The sequence below is a fragment of the Geotrypetes seraphini genome, chromosome 15, assembly GCF_902459505.1.
Source record: "Geotrypetes seraphini chromosome 15, aGeoSer1.1, whole genome shotgun sequence".
Classification (NCBI taxonomy): Eukaryota; Metazoa; Chordata; class Amphibia; order Gymnophiona; family Dermophiidae; genus Geotrypetes; species Geotrypetes seraphini.
The window spans coordinates 15830311-15849096 of record NC_047098.1 but is presented as its reverse complement, the minus strand read 5'-3'; the positions used below and the strand labels follow the sequence as shown (position 1 = coordinate 15849096).

The following is an 18786-nucleotide window of genomic DNA, read 5'->3' as shown; positions in this document are numbered from 1 at the left end:
AAATCCACACGCTTGATGGCCATCGTCACAAGACGCGGATGCCTAAAGATGCCCAGGGATTGTTTATCTGAACCAAAATTGTTTGTGCTTTTTAAGATAGGTACTAATAATCTGGATTGGCCACCATGAGAATGGACTACTGGGCTTGATAGACCATTGAAGGCTATTCTTATGTTCTTATGACAAGCTTGATCCCAAAGGTGAATATCATCCCCTAAGCATCCTGAGATAGACAGAGCAATCATACATATGGTTGTGGACAGCACTGCCTCTGAGCCAGCCCCCAGAAGACAGGAATTTTAAGGATCGATAGTCAGAACTCTTCCATGCAAAAAGGCAGCTCACTGGGGTTGGAAGAAATGGCTTCCAATGCTCCATATTCATATGCGAAAAACTGGACAGCACACACTTACGTTCACAGTGCTTGCCATCTTCCTTGAGCAGGTAGCCGTGTTGGCATCGGCACTGGTAGTGAGAGGCAGTAAGCTGGACACACTCGTGCTCACAGCCCCCATTCCCAACAGAGCAGGAGTTCACAGCTAGGAAAAATAAAGAGACATTGTTAACAAGGAAAATGAACATTCATGAGAAATGTTGTTTTTCACAATCTGGCGTGCACATTCCTAACAACCTCGGCATGGTGTGAAAATGTTTCTGGAATTACCAGACTTGTAACTCTATCATCTACTCTATCAGGTTAATTCGGTTGGAAGTCATATAAATTAGAACTAACTTTTCATTTTTATCCACACTGCTTTTCCTGCTGACTTGTTACCACTACAAGGCAGGCTAAAATCAATGAGGGTGCTTCTGTGCTGATCGTCATCAGATCCCTATTCAGGTGCCACACAGATACATCCTTAATTTCTTCACACGAAGCACTTCTAATGATTCAGAATATGGAGTAGCCTAATGGTTAGAGCAGCATGCTGAGAACAGGGGGGAGCCTCCATTGCCTCAGGTTACAAACTCAAGTTATGAGCCCTCCAGGAACAGAAAAATACCTACTATTCCTAAAGACTTTTGATAGCTTGAAGGTAGTACATAAAAAATTATAAATAAAAACATATATCTACGAATCACTGTTATGTATTTAAAGCTGTGATGTCATTCGTATTTTTATTTTTATTTGTTCCTCTGCCTTTACATTGTCCAGTCTGGTCATTAAGGAGGTAATTGTAAACCGGCCAGCAATATTTAAGTGCTAGGATGCTGCACCCAATCCCCCCCCCCCCCCCCGCTTTTTTTTTTTTTTTACAAAACTGTAACGTGGTTTTTAGCACCGGCCGTGGCGGTAACAGCTCCAACGCTCACAGGAATTCTATGCGCATTGTAGCTGTTACCACCGTAGCCGGCGCTAAAGACCGCGCTACAGTTTTGTTAAAGGAGGGGTAAGTGAAAATTGGTTCATAGACAACCCCGCGAAAGACAAAGGCACGCGCCGACACTGAGCGCAAGACGGAGGTGCACGCCGAAGAAAATTACAGTTTTTAGGGGCTCCGACGGGGGGTTTTGTTGGGGAGCCCCCCAGTTTAATTAATAGAGATCGCGCAGGCGTTGTGGGGGGTTTGGGGGGTTGTAACCCTCCACATTTTATTGTAAACTTAACTTTTTCCCTAAAAACAGGGAAAAAGTGAAGTTTTCAGCAAAATGTGGGGGGTTACAACCCCCCAAACCCCCCACAACGCCCCCACAACACGGCACGATCTCTATTAAGTAAAGTGGGGGGGTTCCCCCCATGCCCCCCCGTCGGAGCCCTAAAAACAGTAATTTTCTGCGGCACGCACCTCCACGCTGCGCTCAATTGTCTGAGCGCGCCTTTGTCCCGGCGCGCTTTTGACCTGACACTGTGAAAATTCTGTTTTAGCAATTGTGCACATAAAGCACAGTCACTTACCGTAACAGGTGTTATCCAGGGACAGCAGGCAGCTATTCTCACGTCCCACCCACCTCCCCTGGTTGGCTTCTCTGCTAGCTATCTGAACTGAGGAGACTTGCCCTGTGCTGGGCAGGAAGGCACTTGCGCATGTGCGGTGCGGGCAACTCGAAACTTCGAGTTTCTTCAAGCAAGTCTGCTTGTGAGGCGTCCGCATCGGGGTTCCGTCGGATGATGTCACCCATATGTGAGAATATCTGCCTGCTTGTCCTGGGATAATTGCCTTTATAGGATACTGGTGTAAGTCGGCATTTACGCACCGACATTTATGCACAGCCACTTTTGACATGCAAATGGCTGGCGTACATGGGCTTGACTAAGGGCTCCTTTTACAAAGCCGCGGCTAGCACACGTGGCAATTTAGCGCACGCTATTCCGCGCATTAAGGACCTAGCGCGGCTTTGTGAAAGGAGCCCTAAGTGTTGCAGCTGTAAGTGATAACTGACAGTATTCTAGAATCAGGTCTCTACAACGATCGCAAAACTGAGGCAGCTCCGAGCCATTCAAAGTGTTTTCGATGAAGATTCTTTACATACATTAATACATTTATTTATTTAATTCGTTTTCTATCCCCTTACAGGTTAACATAAGAATAGCCTTACTGGGTCAGACCAGTGATCCATCAAGCCCAATAGCCCATTCTCATGGTGGCCAATCCAGGTCACTAGTGCCTGGCCAAAACCCAAAGAGTAGCAACATTCCGTTCAGAATCCTAAAGAATAGCAAAATTCCAGAATCCCAAAGTGTAACAAAATATTCCAGAACCCCAAAGAGTAGCAACATTCCATGCTACCGATCCAGGGCAAGCAGAGGCTTCCCCCGTGTCTTTCTCAATAACAGACAATGGACTTTTCCTCCAGGAACTTGTCCTAGCCTTTCTTAAAACCAGCTTAACTATTCTGTGAGTGAAAAAAATTTCCTCCAATAGGTTTTAAAAGTATTTCCCTGTAACTTCATCGAATGTCCCCCCCCCCCCCCCCCCCCCAGAATGCTAACAGGAAGTGTTTTAAGGCAGAACGCATAAGTCCTGTGCAGGATTGTGGACACGTGATTGTGGGTACATTTTTGTCCCACGCGGTTTAGACGTGTCACCGTTGCTTGTCCCCTCCCTGGGGTATTTCTATAGAATGAGGCCGCAAATTCAGAAGCTCTTGATAGCAGGGGCAAACATATGAAATGTTTGCCTATTTATATTCGGCTGCAAACAGACCAGCTTGATTTTAGAACAAAAGTTAAGGCTTATTATTGTATTCAGGCACTTACAAGAGAGATATTTTAGTAACATTTTACAAAAATGTGTTAGGCTTTCAACTTGTTTGGGGGATATACAGAGGTCGTTTGCTTGCAGCTTAAAGTTGGTTTTGTTTGCTTTTAACTATTTATTACTGTTTGCTTTTAATATTTTGAATATTTATAGTATATTATGTTTCATTGTTATTATTTCTTGAGATTATTTGGATATGATTTTCAATTTTTTTAAAAAATGCTCAAATTGTCCTTACTGAGAAAAAAAGTAATTTTAGAAGACTAATTTGCACTTTCCATATGGAAGTTCTGGTATTTATACATGGAATCACTGGTTTACCCAACAGTGAAATGTTTTCTGTGAGCTGTCAGTCACTGAAAAACAATTTTGGAAAAGAAACTGGAACAAAATTTCCTATAGATGAGAGAAGACAGACAAATGAGAGAAACACAGAAGTATGTGCTATATTGGATAGGGTTTCTAGTGGTAGGGAAAAGATACAGATCTAATGCAAACCAGCCCTCAGCAAACAGGCTTCGTTCTTCAAGTACCCCAAGAAGCCTACAAGAGTCTAAGGGGAATAGGGGCGATTTGGGATAATAAGACCTAGCTTTGTGAAACGATCCGCAAGCCAATCTAAGATTTCATGCTGAAAAAAATAAAATGGAACAGAACGTTTTAGTAGTCCTGCTAGTACTGGAGAATACTGGATTCTCTGCAGACTGTTGTATACTTCATTGCAACCAACCATTAGCAAGCAACATTGATTTCACTTACCTGGCCATAGCACAACCCAGACAGCAACAGCTGTTGAAGCCTAAGAGAGCCTAAGGCTTAGCCACGTACTAAGAGAGGCTAAGACAGTCGAGGCCTAAGTCAGGGCTGTTGTACATAGAAACATGATGGCAGATAAAGGCCATATGGCCCATCCAGTCTGCCCATGCGCAGCATCCACAATCTCCTCCTCTCCCTATTGGCTAAGGCTCTTTACACCTGCATTGTGAGGTCATAGAGCATTATTATTATAAGCTAAAGCTTTTAACACTTACATTGTGAGATCATAGAACTTTATGATTATAGAAACATGAGGGCAGATAAAGATCAAATGGCCTATCCAGTCTGCCCATCTGCAGTAACCATTATCTCTTCCTTTCTCTAAGAGATTCCACGTGCCTATTCTTGGCTTTCTTGAATTCAGACAGAGTCTTCGTCTCCATCACCTCTTCATAAAGACTGTTCCACGCCTCTACCACCCTTTCTGTAAAAAAATATTTCCTTAGAATAGATTACTCCTGAGCCTATCACCTCTTAACTTCATCCTATGCCCTCTCATTCCAGAGCTTCCTTTCAAATGAAAGAGACTCGACTCATGCACATTTACGCCCTGTAGGCATTTAAATGTCTCTATCATATCTCCCCTCTCCCGCCTTTCCTCCAAAGTATACAGATTGAGATCTTTAAGTCTGTCCCCATATGCCTTATGATGAAGACCACATGCCATTTTAGTAGCCTTCCTCTGGACCAACTCCATCCTTTTTATATCTTTTTGAAGGTCTCCAGAATTGTACACAATGTTCTAAATGAGATTTCACCAGAGTCTTATACAGGGGCATCAATACCTCCTTTTTCCTACTGGCCATACCTCTTCCTATACACGCTAGTATCCTTCTAGCTTTCACCGTCACCTTTTCAAAGTGTTTGGCTACCTTAAGATAATCACATACAATCACACCCAAGTCCCACTCTTCTGTCGTGCACATAAGTTCTTCACCCTTCGGATTTTTGCAGCCCAAATGCATAACCTTGCATTTCTTAGCATTAAATTTTAGCTGCCAAATTTCAGACCATTCTTCAAGTTTCTCCAGGTCTTTCTTCATGTTATTCACACCATCAGGGGTATCTACTCTATTGCAGATTTTGGTATCATCCGCAGAGGTAAATCTTACCTGACAGCGCTTCAGCAATATCGTTCACAAAAATGTTAAAAAGAACAGGCCCAAAAACTGAACCTAGAGGCACACCACTGGTAACATCATTTTCCTTAGAGCGATCTCCATTGACCAGTACCTTCTGTTGTTTTCCACTCAACCAGTTTCTGACCCAGCCCGTCACCCTGGGGCCTATCCCGAGGGCACTCAGTTTATTTGTTAGACGTCAATGTGGAACACTGTCAAAGGCTTTGCTAAAATCTAAATACACCACATCTAGCACACTCCCTCTATCTAATTCACTGGTCACCCAGTCAAAGAAATTGATCAGATTTGTCTGACGAGACCTGCCTCTAATGAATCCATGTTGCCTCGGGTCCTATAATCCACAGAATTCCAGAAGCGTTACTATTCTCTGCTTTAAAATAATCATTCTGTGTCAACCCTATACTCTGTATAAGGAAGAAAACAAAAAAGGCAAAACTCGTGTATTCCATTTGCCTCACAGAAATATGAAATAAAACATCAGAGCCATTAGGGTAACCAGCTACAGGTGTCTATTTAATTCTTGTTTACTTTTTGGCGTACCCATAACAATGTTTCCATTCTGAAATTCTCTAGAGTTGAGTCAAGTCATGGGAAGTAAAAAAAATCCAATTTCATGCCTTATCTTAATCTGAGTGAAACCACAATTCCAAAACAGTGCAGATGTGACACAGATATTGCCATTCAGAAAGAGCCCTTGAGAACCATTAGTCAACTAAGGAGGAGCTGGAAATTTCATCATCAGAATATTCTAAAGCGTGGATTGGGAATACATGTGTTGGACGGTAAAAGTGCGGTGGATCTTGTCTTGGCGCAGAGACTACCCCCCCCCCCCATTTTTACTATACCGCTATAGTGATTATTAGCGCAGGGAGCCGCGCTGAAAGTTCCGTGCTGCTCCTGATGCTCATAGAGTTCCTGTGAGCGTCGGGAGCAGCGCGGAGCATTCAACGCAGCTCCCTACACCAATAACCGCTATCGCGGTTTAGTAAAAGGGGGCGGGAGTAAATTAGATGATGCCTTGAGATCTCGACTAGTCAGATGACATTAAGGGCTCCTTTTATGAAGGCACGCTAGTGTTTTTAGCGCACGTACTGGATTAGTGCATGCTGTAGTGCGCGCTGGCCGAAAAACTACCGCCTGCTCAAGAGGAGGCAGTGGCGGCTAGCGCACGTGGCATTTTAGCGTGCGTTATTCCGCGCGTTAAGGCCCTAATGCGCCTTCATAAAAGGAGCCCTTAATGTGAGCGAGTGCAATGTGATGCACGCAGGAAAAAGGAACCCAAACAATAGCTACGTGATATAAGGTTCCACATTAGGAGTCACTGCCTAGGAAAAGGATCTAGGTGCCATCGTCGGGGATATGTTGAAACCCTGAGCTCACTGTGCAAAGAAAGCAACTAGAATGTTAGTTAATGAATGGGAAACAAAAATGAGACTATTCTAAAGTCTTTGCATGGCTTCGGTGGCCCCCTCGTATTATGCCTCAGTCAGTGCAATTGATTTGTACATGGATTAAGAGATGCCCTCACTTCTGCCGAAGAGACTGCACAGCCGTTGAAAGACACGTCCTTCAGCAATATCCTTACACATCCAGGGGTTTGGGGGGAGGGGAAGGTATTTGGGTTTGCTAAAGGTATTTATCTATAAGATTGTAATAATATATGCGTGTGCAGTGTAATAGTTATGTGAGGAAGGGAGGGAGGAAAGGATGGGTAATGTATTAATTTTGTGTATTTTAAGTGTGTTATGTATAATGCTCATGTTTTATATATTTGTATTGCACTGTCAAAATTTGAAAATCAATAAAGAATTAAAAAAAAAAAATGTTTGAATCCAAAATTAGTCCTTGACATTAAATAGCACTTAATTTTTGGATTCAAACATTTTTATTGATTTGAATAAAAATTCCTGTCCCTTGTAAACAAAAAAAGAAAAAGAAAGACACGCCCTTCACGGCCTCTTCCTGACCCACACAAATCCATCATGTATTTGCTCAGATTTATCCGTTGTTTTGGAAAGGCACCCTTATATAAGGACATTGCATCTTCTATTCATTTTCAAAAATGCTGAAGAAGCTTCCCAAGTAAAAAAAAACTTTCTTAGAAAACTATAGCTCTTTCATCCCTGGTTGCAGGATTTAATTCAAGAGATTTACATTTCTGAGTATTAACATGTGAGTTTGAGAGTCTCCACTACGAATCTCATTTTTAATTTTATTTTTTTAATGGAACCATTCTGTGATTTTGTTTTTATTAACGTCTTTTCCTCTCATCTTCCATTTGTAAATATAAATATGGCGTGAAAGGACTGTTCCATTGGGTCCCTGATAACAATAAACCAACATTCAGGAGGACGGAAACGCAAAGCATAGAAACATAGAAACATAGAAAGATGACGGCAGAAAAGGGCTACAGCCCATCAAGTCTGCCCACTCTACTGTCCCACCCCATTAAGTCAGAGTGCTGCTCGACCCACGTAGTTGATAAATAGGACTGTTACTTGGAAATTATATTTTGGGCCCCTTTCTATCAAGCTGCGCTAGAGGTATTTAGCGCAAGGTGATGCGGTAAATGCTCCGACGCACTTACATCGAAGCACTTACCTCGCCAGCCCGTGCTAAAAATCTCCAGCACAGCCTGATAAAAGGGGGGGTTAGATTAAACTCCTTAGATCCCAATACTCTTTTCATTTCATTGTTTGGTGCCAGTGACTAATAAATGGCATACTGATATGTAAGAACATAAGAACAGCCGCTGCTGGGTCAGACCAGTGGTCCATCGCGCCCAGCAGTCCACTCATGCAGCGGCTCCCAGGTCAAAAACGTTGACTACAGCTATGGCCAAATAAATTGTTTCACTGATACTTCTTAGATCAACAGTAAAAGCCAGATTACTGGCGATATCAGCTTGCCTAGGATTTTTTTTTTCCTTTTGGTGACATGTCAAAACCGTGCCGAACAAAAACGCGCCAACAATCCTGCACAGGACTTAAGCGCTCCGCCTTAAAACACTTCCTGTTAGCGCTCTGAGGGGGTGTGGGGGGGAGCCCCCCCGGAGCCCCCCCACTAAACTTACAAGTATTCGCACTCCCGTTTGGGGGGGTATGGGGGAACCCCCACCCCACTATACTGCAAACTGCCAAATACCCCAAAAATGAAGGAAAATGGCAGTTTCCACTGTAATGGGGGGTTTCCCTCACCTACACCCCCCCCCAAAGGAAGCACGAACACTTGTAAGTTTACTTCGGGGTTCCCTCCCCCACACACACCCCTCTGAGCGCTAAGAGGAACTGTTTTAAGGCTGCACGCATAAGTCCTGCAAGGGACTGTTGGCGTGTTTTTGTCCCGCGCGCTTTAGTTACGGTACCTTCCTTTTAGTATTTTCTGTACTCTTACTCTTGATTCCCCCTTTTTGCAGTCATATTTGTGAGATAACATTATAACTGTGGAAAGGAATACAAAGAGGTCCTGATTCTATAAATGGTGCCTAACTCCTAGGCACCGTTGAGCGCAATTGTCAAGCATCCGCTAGGTGCCATGTATAGAATTGCGCCTAGCGACACCTACGCAGTCTTAGGCACCGGTAGGCATTGAAACCTTACGCGCAGGGGTTTCATGGCCTAAATGAGTGCGCCTAAGTAAAACAACACTCAAAAAATTGACCCTGGTTGCTCCAGAAATTTTCATCAGCGCCGCATTTTCTTCCAGTTCAATTGGATTCTTTTCTTTTTATCCATGAACTTTTATCATAGGACCAAGAGGGACCCCTGAGGAAGACTGTTTTGTCGAAACTAACTAAACTAAACCTTAAGTTTGTATACCATATCATCTCCATAAAGATAGAGCTCGGCACGGTTTACAGGTAATTCAATAAATGAGGGAAGGACATCATAAGAAATTAGAGGTTAAGAAGAGGATAGCTAGCTTTACATTTTAAATAGATAGCTTTATGTTTTGGAGAAAGCCAGGTTTTCAGATGCTTTCGGAATAATTGGAATGAGCCTTGGTTCAGCAGCGGGGCAGGGAGGTTGTTCCAAAGCTCAGCGAATTTGAAGAAAAGGGATTTCCCTAATTTACCTGCATACATGACGCCTTTTAACGAGGGGAAAGATAGTTTGAGTTTGTGGGCGGATCTGGTAGTGTCAGGTCTCGAAAAATTCCAGGATAGTGAAATTAGGGGAGGAAGAATGCCATGTAGGATCTTGAATATTAGGCAGGTATATTTAAAGTGAATCCTAGAAATCACAGGAAGCCAGTGAAGTTTTGACAGAAGCGGGGAAACATGATCAAATTTTGCGAAGATCAACCTAGCCGCAGTGTTCTGGATCCGCTGAAGTCTTTGAAGATTTTTCTTGGTTAGACTTAGATAGATGGAATAACAATAGTCCAGTCTGGAAAGAATGATTGATTGTACAAGGACAGCAAAATGTTGTTGGTGGAAGCAGGATCTCACTTTCCTCAACATGTGAAGACTAAAAAATCATTTTTTTACCAGAGAGTTGAGATGATCCTTAAAGGAAAGTGTAGAGTCAATAATGATGCCCAAAACTTTGCTTGAGAATTCGTTCTGCAGTGTGGGACTAGAAGGTAGTGGAATGAGCGTGGGTAACTGATCTAATTTGGGGCCTTGTTGAAAGACCTTTTGGGTCCGGAGTTCCCAGTTTATTGGGTCCTTGGTATTTTTATGTGGATTAATAAATATTACTTTTAAATAAAGCCTACATCTTGAACATCAATTCTCCACAGAGTTTTTGGTTTCAATTTGAGAAGCTCTCCATCTGTAAACCTCTAATTTACAATAAGACTTAGAACTGCTCTTGGATTCTTTGCCCCTGTAAAAGAATATAGTCTGCTCCAGTGCCATGATTAAAAAAAAAAAAGGCCAGAACCTAATACTGCATCCAGCCTCTCACTAAAAAAGAATCTTAGAAGACTTCGAGCTCAGATTACAGTGTAGTAGCAAGAAATCTAACAGAAAACTAGTCTTACGCCATCCCAGCAATCATTATCGTGTATCTTGGCAACCACAGCCACCACTAGGGGATGAAAATGAGAAACTTAAAAAACAAACAAAAGATCAGGCTGGAACCCAACCAAACCATTGAATTCCCCCACCGAGAGCCTGCATTCCAGAGCCTGGCATCTTCCAGCCTCGTCACAACCGCCAGACTTGCCCAATGCATGGCCTCAGCTGGAATTTTAAGTGTGGCAGGATTATAAAGAGCTCTTTCACAGAGGCCACAATAAAAACGCAACGTCGCACCCGTGTGGCACGCCTGCTACGGGGATGCAAAAATACAGAATCACAGAGGAGACACCCCCCCCCCCTCAAGGGTTCATCTGGGCATTCCGGAGCACCTCTCTGCTTCCAAGCTGAATGTGCTTTCCTGACAGCTAGCCGACTTGTGTAAAGAAAAGTCTGAACTTGCATTTGCGGTGGCTCACAAAGCCTGAGAAAGACAAAGTAATATTGGAATAAAAGTGGTTAGTTTGGTTCTCTTTTGCTTTTTTCGAAAGTAGAATTTGATATCGTCCAATTTAAAAGTTTGCTTTCATGTTGAAATGTCACCTACATGATCACAGATGAGAAACACATGTCAGCTCTTAGTGGCATACAAATACTCTTTAAATACTTTTCCCACTGTATACATTGGCTCTCCGAGCAGACTTGGTGGGTTCTTTCCACTGCCTTTTTAAGTTCTTATCCACATAAACCTGTTTAGAATCAGCATTATGCTTAGCCAAAAGCAGAATAAGAAAATTAAGACGTTCTTTTACCAAGTGTGTTGTTATCACATGAGTGTGGTAACCATTACCACACTGGCAAGCTAACACCTGAATTTGTGCCTATTAACTGTACAGCCTGTAACGGAGGGAGGGAAGAGGCCAGGTTACAATGGAAAAAGGCTATGGACTGTGCGTTGCAATTAACGCCCAGTAATTGACCACATTCTGCCACTGTTGCATTTAGCTTGGTCGCTGTTAAGTAAGGGGTGGCAAGAACTTTTCTGAGCAGTAACTGTATGGGAACACCTAACAGTTATAACACAGCCTCTGCAAATACCAAGCATTCATTTGTTCATCTAATGCAGGGGTAGGGAACTCCGGTCCTCAAGAGCCGTATTCCAGTCGGGTTTTCAGGATTTCCCCAATGAATATGCATGAGATCTATTTGCATGCACTGCTTTCAATGCATATTCATTGGGGAAATCCTGAAAACCCGACTGGAATACGGCTCTCGAGGACCAGAGTTCCCAACCCCTGATCTAATGTATCCCATATATGGTAATGAGCTGGGGAGGGCATCAGTGGCAACTCCACTAACTTGGAACATGAGGGCGTTACTGGCCAGACTTTACAGTAGATATCCTGCAAACAACGGGATGATTGGATAGGCTGGAGTGAGCTTAGATGGCAACTTCAGCAGTTGGAACCTAGGAAATACCAGACGGACTTTAGTCTATGACCCAGAAATATCAAAGAAGAGACGAGTTAATTTAATCATGTATTTGTAAATGAGAATAACTAACGGGCCAACTGGATGGACCGTTCAGGTCTTTATCTGCCATCATTTACTATGATACTATGTTACCTGGCAGAAACCCGAACAGTAGCAACATTCCAGAGCTGAGATTGTGATGTCATAATGCCTCATTCCACCAATGCCTAAGAGCCAACCTCAGCAGTGATGTCACAATGGCTTGATTAGATGGAACTTCAGCATTCCAGAGCTGAGACTGTGATGTCATAATGCCTTATTCCACCAATGCCTAAGAGCCAACCTCAGCAGTGATGTTACAATGGCTTGATTAGATGGCAACTTCAGCATTTGGAACCTAGGACAATACCAGGTGGACTTTACAGTCTAAGGCCCAGAAATATCAAAGAAGAGACAAGTTAATTTAATCATGTATTTTTTTAAAAAGGGTACAACTTATGGGCAGACTGGATGGACCATTCAGGTTTTTATCTGCCGTCATTTACTATGTTACTATGTTAATGCATGGGAAGTGTAAAACTTGACCACGCTTTAGAAAACAGCAATAGCCTGTAAGCTGGTTTCCTTGCACAGTTTTGAGTTAGCACACACTTACCCAAAGCTTTAACTTTTTTTTGCAATTTCTGGAAGGGAAAAGATTCCACAGGAAAACAAATCTGGGCAAACAACCACTTCTGCAACTTTGGCTCAAATCTTATGAGGAAATGTCATACATTTGGGCATAGCTCCTCCGTTGCTTCTGAAGGAGATTTTGCCTGCAGTTTTCCTCTCTGGGTATTTCCCTTCCAAAAGTAAACCAACCCACACCAATTAATCTCACCTTGTCTTTGAACATAAGAGGATAAAATGTTTTCCAATTTTTAAATCTAGCAGAAGTTTGCGACACCAGTTTTCCATCCTCCACAAATAAAGGGGATTGACCTCCTCTCGTATGAGGGCTCTTCCGCTTGGAAAAGAGACGGCTGAGGGGGAGATATGCCTGAACCCTAGCTATGTGCCGTGTTCCTCAGCGCCTATGTTGTAGGTGCCGTTTATAGAATCAGGGCCTCAGTATTTGGATGCAACCGTATCAAATGTTGCCTAGTGCATTTATGTGCACACCTGCCAATTCTGGTGCCTCTGTCCTGGTGTAAGAGTTGGTGACAAGTTATACAATTGTCCCATTTGGGGTAATTGTATAAAAGTGTTCTAGTTTCCTTTATGGAATACAAGAATAACTGGACGCAAGCATTTCCACCAGCAGAAATACCTTAAGAGAGCATAGAAACAACAGAATATTTCTGCTATTCAATGGTCACAGATTTGGAAGTTGTACAGCTTCAGCATCTATGAGGCAAACTTTGTTTATATCTGTTATATAGAAGATTTTGGACTCCAGTTCGATTGCAAAAATTGGATAGTACAAAATCTAATAGATGCTGGCATTGTCTTCTTGAAATTGGGACATTGGACCACCTTTTTTTTTTATTGTCCTTTGGTACTTAACTTCTGGAAGTCAATTTGGGGAAAAATTAATTTTGTTCTAGGAGTGAATATTCCGTTGTCATCTGATGTAATTCTATTTGGGACATTATTAACATCTAATAGTCCAATTGATAAACATAAAAGTAGACTTCTAATGACTGGGGTGGCCATTCAATTGATCACTAGAAATGGGAAAAATTGGAACCGTTTAAATTTTACCTTTTGGTGGGAAACACTTTGCTTATACTATCGTTATGAAAGAATATTAGCAGAACAATCTGGGAAAAGTAAAACCTTTAAAGAAATTTGGAGTCCATTAGAGTCCTTTGCTCTTCCACAGGGTGGAATTAATAATTTTCTGGGCCTTAGGCAAAGAAATGCATTGAGCCCCACCCCCATTGTGATAAAAATATATTTTAAAACTCTCACAAAAAGGGGACCTTACATGGTTCTGACTGCAGAGGAAAAGCATCAGAGGAAGAAACAGCAAGTAAGAAGTGCTGCTCGTCAGCTCCTCCTCCTGAATGGAGGACAATGCACAGGACATGGGGAGAACATTTTCTGTGGTGAATAGTTGCTCTGGTCTTCTACTATTCTTTCTGCAAAAATCTACCTCAAGACCCACTGAGTAAGCACATCTCAAGGGGTGTCTCTTAAACTTTGGGCCCTAGGCAGAGGCCCAGATCGCTTATGCTTTGTTCCTGCCTGCTCTACCAGCAATATGCAAGTCAGAGCAGCACCGAGCCTACCAGAAAAGAAAGGCCATTCACGCACACTATCAGCGTTTGTTCACAGGTCTGAGAACCCAAGTTGAGCTGCAGAAGTGGGCATTTTGAATGATTAGAGTTATTCACAATTTAACATAGATAAATAGTACTACTATTATTTATTTCTATAGCAATACTAGACACACACAACGCTGTACATCAAAACTTAAAAGAAACAGCCTATCGGCAACTTGCCCCATAGTCAATAAAGCTAGAACTATACTTACTAATACAGGTCCTGCCATCCATGTGCAGTCGGAAGCCTGGTTTACATTCACAGTAATAAGATCCCTGAGTGTTCACACATCTGTGTTGGCAGCCTCCATTGTGAACCTGGCATTCGTCAACATCTAGGAGGGGAAAGGCAAGAAGAGAGAACAGAAGAAATTTCACCAAATAAGCACGCAGGCAGCCAAATGCAGTATTCTAGATCTGGAGCTGAATAAAAGATAGCCCGCAGATTGCAACAAATTATGGCACCTTTAATTATTCCTTCTCTGGCAAACAAGCAAACTGTGACCATAAGCGCAATTTTGCATTCTGTAAAACCACTCGGAAAAGCACGTTCGTCTGTGCTATGACTGGGAACTGTCATGAAAATTCCAGAGAGGCATTTGGCTAATCAGTAGACAAGTACACTGAAAAAAAACCATTTTGAGGGGGGAGAGAGGAGAGCGTAAGAAAACAAAGATAAAGGGCTCCTTTTACAAAGGCGTGCTGGCGGTTTTAGCGCACGCTTAGCGCATGCTAAAATGCCGTGCATGCTAGCCGCTACCGCCTCCTCTTGAGCAGGCGGTAGTTTTTCGGGTGTAGCGCGCTAATCCGGTGCGTGCACTAAAAACACTAGCGCACTTTTGTAAAGGGAGACCAAAGTCATAAAAGCTCTCATAAAAGAACTGATCCTGTGGCCAGAGTGCTGCGGGGGATGGGAAAGGGAGGGAACTGTAGTTTGGTCCTTGTTTAAGGGGGACACCTAGTGACCAGGTTGAGCCCATGATTGGAGAGTTCTTTAAATCTGTACAAGCAAAAATATTGACACTACAAAAAAACACTGGCTTAGATTTTGGGCCCTGGATCGGTAGCATGGAATTTTGCTACTCTTTGGGGTTCCGGAATCTTTTGTTACTCTTTGGGATTCCGGAATCTTGCTATACTTTAGGATTCTGAATGTAATGTAATTTATTTCTTATATACCGCTAATTCCGTTAGGTTCTAAGCGGTTTACAGAAAACATACATTAGGGTGCATTAAAATTATAAGTAAGATAGGTACTTAGAAATTCCCTTACTGTCCCGAAGGCTCACAATCTAACTAAAGTACCTGGAAAAATGACAATTAGTAGAGTAATAAAGAAATAAAAATAGAGATAGAGGAGAAAAGTAAGAAAATAAACATTCTAATAAGGCTACAATGATCTAAAGAACTTTGAAAGGTTGAAAAGAGGGGAGATAGGAATAGATGCAGAAGGGAGAACCGTTGAAACAATAGAATTCTGGGGAAATTTAAATGATAAAATAAAAACAAAACAATGAATGAGATTTAAAAAATATATATCATAAACTAAAAAGAAAGTGAAAATAAAATCAAAACAGTCAAGACTGAAGTCCAGCTTGAAATGACTTCACTGCTTTGGCTGCCAAACTTCTCCAGGTGTCATTCGATCCTAGTCAGCATACCGGAAGCCCCAGATCCAGTGTCTCCGGTCCTCAACTCGTCTGAGACATTCACACCCTCCTCCTGCATGCCAAATTCGATGAATCTGTCTCCTTTCTGGAATGTTGCTACTCCTTGGGTCTTGGCTACTGGGCTTGATGGACCTTTGGTCTGACCCAGTAAGGCTATTCTTATGTTCTTATGTTAAGTTTGTTATTACCTAATTAGACATAAACATCATTGTACCTCACATAAGACGATCAAACTGTTTCAAGAGACAGATTGATCCAGTCCATGTTTTACCCCAGGTACATCCATGAATTTGTTGCAAACTGGTTGGCTGTCCTGAGATAAACGCTCAGAAACTGATGCTGGCTTTTACAAAGCCATGGCAGAGGTTTCTACTGTGGGCCGGTGCAACAAATTTTCCAACGCTCACAGAATTCCTATGAGCATCAGAGCATTTACCTCGCCAGCCCGCGGTAGAATCCTTTACCACGGCATTGTACAAAGAGCCCTGAGTGTTGCACAATGACGTGGCTACTTGGCTTATCCATGCTATGGCCCCCTAGAAATTCTGAAAGTTTCCAGCGGCCAAGAAAACAAGGGCTGTCATGGCCTTCACGTGGCATGGCATGTCTTCTCCAAGCACCAGGCTGGCGCTAAGCCTCCAGCTGGTGGAATCAATGGACAATGATCTCTTTGTCGAATCTAAACCTGTGCATTGCTCTTCGGATGGAGATGTCAGCGGTAAAACCGGCCCTGGCTGATCAGGGTCAGCTGATATCAGTGAGTAAACCACACATCAGACACTTCCTCCAGGTCATTTCAACTAAGATCAATTAACGGGTCAATAAAATGAGTAATAATGTATTTTCTACAATCTTCGACTTCTGATACAAGTCTTATATAGCCTGAATTTTAATAGGGTTGGGACTTGTATACTGCCTTTTTGTAGTTATACAACATACAGGTACTTCAGTCCGGTGGGCTCACAATCTCTCTAATGTTCCTGGGGCAGTAGAAGATTAAGTGACTTGTCCAGGGTCACAGGGAGCAGCATGGGATTTGAACCCATAACCTCAGGGTGCTGAGGCTCTAGCTCTAATCACTACACCACACTCTTAATTTGAATAACATGCAGGTTTGACATTTCTCCCCTCCCCCCCCCTCTATATTTGGCCATGCAGAGTCTTACTTTTCCTATTCGGAAACCATTCTTTCTACCTTGCCAATCATATGGCCCTTCTCCCCATTCGCCCCCATTTATGACACAAGTCAAAGTTCAAATGTCAGCCTATCAGTCATTTCCTGGTAACGGGTCACGTCCTTTCCAAAAATGTACAACACGACAGACGCAAAAGATCTGGAATCAAAACATTAATCTCTTGTGCGCTTCAGCCTGGATCATGTACAATTAGGCTTGATTATTATGAGAGGTGCAATAATACTCCAGTTCTCAGAGGAAGTACCTTTCCCGGGAGCTTACAGATGCAGAGCTGATGAAGGCAAACTGGAGCCAAATAACACAGCTGTAATCTTGGAATTACTAAATGGTTTTAGAGCTAAAAGCCATTTATAGAGTACCAGCTCATCTCATTGCAAAACTGAGTTAATTACTCCCAATAGTACAAAAAATAGCTATACAATATGCTACAAATATGGTTCCAATTTTATTTCAGCTTGGCAGTTGACAGGATAAAAGCAAATATTTAAGCAAAATGCTATACAGCATATGTCACGTGCAAGCCAACTCCTAAGGGGGGTCTGCCAATGGGATCCCTATTATCTTCCTTTGGCATCATGGATTATAATGACGCACCATTATGAGATTCTAGAAACATCCTAGCTCTAGAAATGCAATGGAGAACAGAATGTCTACCAGAAGAAAGAAAAAAAACACAATCCACACATTGTCGAGAAACAAGGCAGGATCAGAGGAGGCCAAAAGAGACGAAGGGCTCCTTTTACTAAGCCGCGGTATCGTTTTTAGCGCGCGCTGCAGATTAGCGCGCGCTAACCCCCGCGCTACGCGGAGAAACTAACACCAGGTCAATGGAGGCGTTAGCGTCTACCGCACACGGCAATTTAGCGGACGCTAAAATCGCTAGCGCAGCTCAGTAAAAGGAGCCCTAAAATGCCATCGGAGTTTCATGAAAAATGAATTGCACTCACTCACAGACCCATTCCGTGTTTACAGAATGTTTTCAACATCCCTATTATCATCATCAACTATTTGGGGTGGGGGTGAGGAACAGTCAACCCGAATTATCAGTGCTGTGGCTGGAGAACCTAACCCTCCATTGCCCCAGGCACAAAATAAATGCAAGTCCTGTATAAGTTTCAAGTTTATTTCGTATTTCATATACTGCTTATCAAAAATGTCTAAGTGGTTTACAGTAAAATTGGGTATACAGTGCTCCCCCGAGATTCGCGGGGGTTCCATTCCAGGAACCCCCATGAATCTCAAAAAACTGTGAATACGGTTTTTCATGGGGGAGCCTGAAGAGGGCAGCGGGAGCGGGTAGCAGCCGGAGCACCACGAGTGCAGGAAATCACTCGTGGTACGCTCCGGCCGCCTCTTCCTGCACGAAGTCGGGCCTTATCCAATCAGGAGCGGCATGTCAAAGCAGCGCCTGATTGGATAAGGCCCGACTTTGTGCAGGGAGAGGCGGTCGGAGCGAACTGCCAATGATTTCCTGCCCTCGAGGCGCTCCGGCTGCTCTCTCCTGCCTCTCCCGCTGCCCTCTCCTTGTCGGCGGTCCGAGAATACCGCAAATGACCGGGACTGCGAACCACCAGCTGCGAACAACCGGGGGAACACTGTAGATTTATTTTTAAAATTTATATACCATGTCATACCTACATGGTTATCACAAAAATTGAACGTTACATACACGTTCAATGAAAAGAAAAGAAAACACTTACGGCTCCTTTTCCTACGGCGCGCTAGTGTCATTATATTCTAGGGACACGTTAGCATGCGTTAGCATGTAGCGCGCGCTAAGACGCACTTGCGCGCCTTAGTAAAAGGACCCCTTAACTCTTCAATTCGAAATATCTATCACATTAAAACATTTGCAGGTATTTAAATTTCCACCTTATCTCCTCAAAGGAGAGGAATAATTGCATTTTCAACCGTTTCTTGAAACCCAGTTTAACTGCGCATAAGTGCAGAGCTTCTGGCAAAGCATTCCAAAGCTTCGCACCCCGCACTGACAACATAGTGTCACCAATCCGGGGCAACT

General features: G+C 43.0%; 1 protein-coding gene across 5 annotated transcripts in view; it reads right to left on the bottom strand.

Annotated features, from left to right (window-relative positions):
• Nucleotides 1-18786, bottom strand: part of MEGF6 (multiple EGF like domains 6) — a 276556-nt gene that overhangs the window by 96847 nt on the left and 160923 nt on the right. For 4 of the 5 annotated variants that reach the window (XM_033922100.1, XM_033922102.1, XM_033922103.1 and 1 more), the window contains 2 exons: nucleotides 14113-14235; nucleotides 414-539 (listed from right to left, as the gene is read on the bottom strand). In XM_033922100.1, coding sequence (XP_033777991.1) covers nucleotides 414-539; nucleotides 14113-14235 — 249 coding nt within the window. Of the gene's footprint in view, nucleotides 1-413; nucleotides 540-14112; nucleotides 14236-14365; nucleotides 14444-18786 lie in introns of those variants that run through there. The other variant, XM_033922104.1, reaches the window with a different exon arrangement.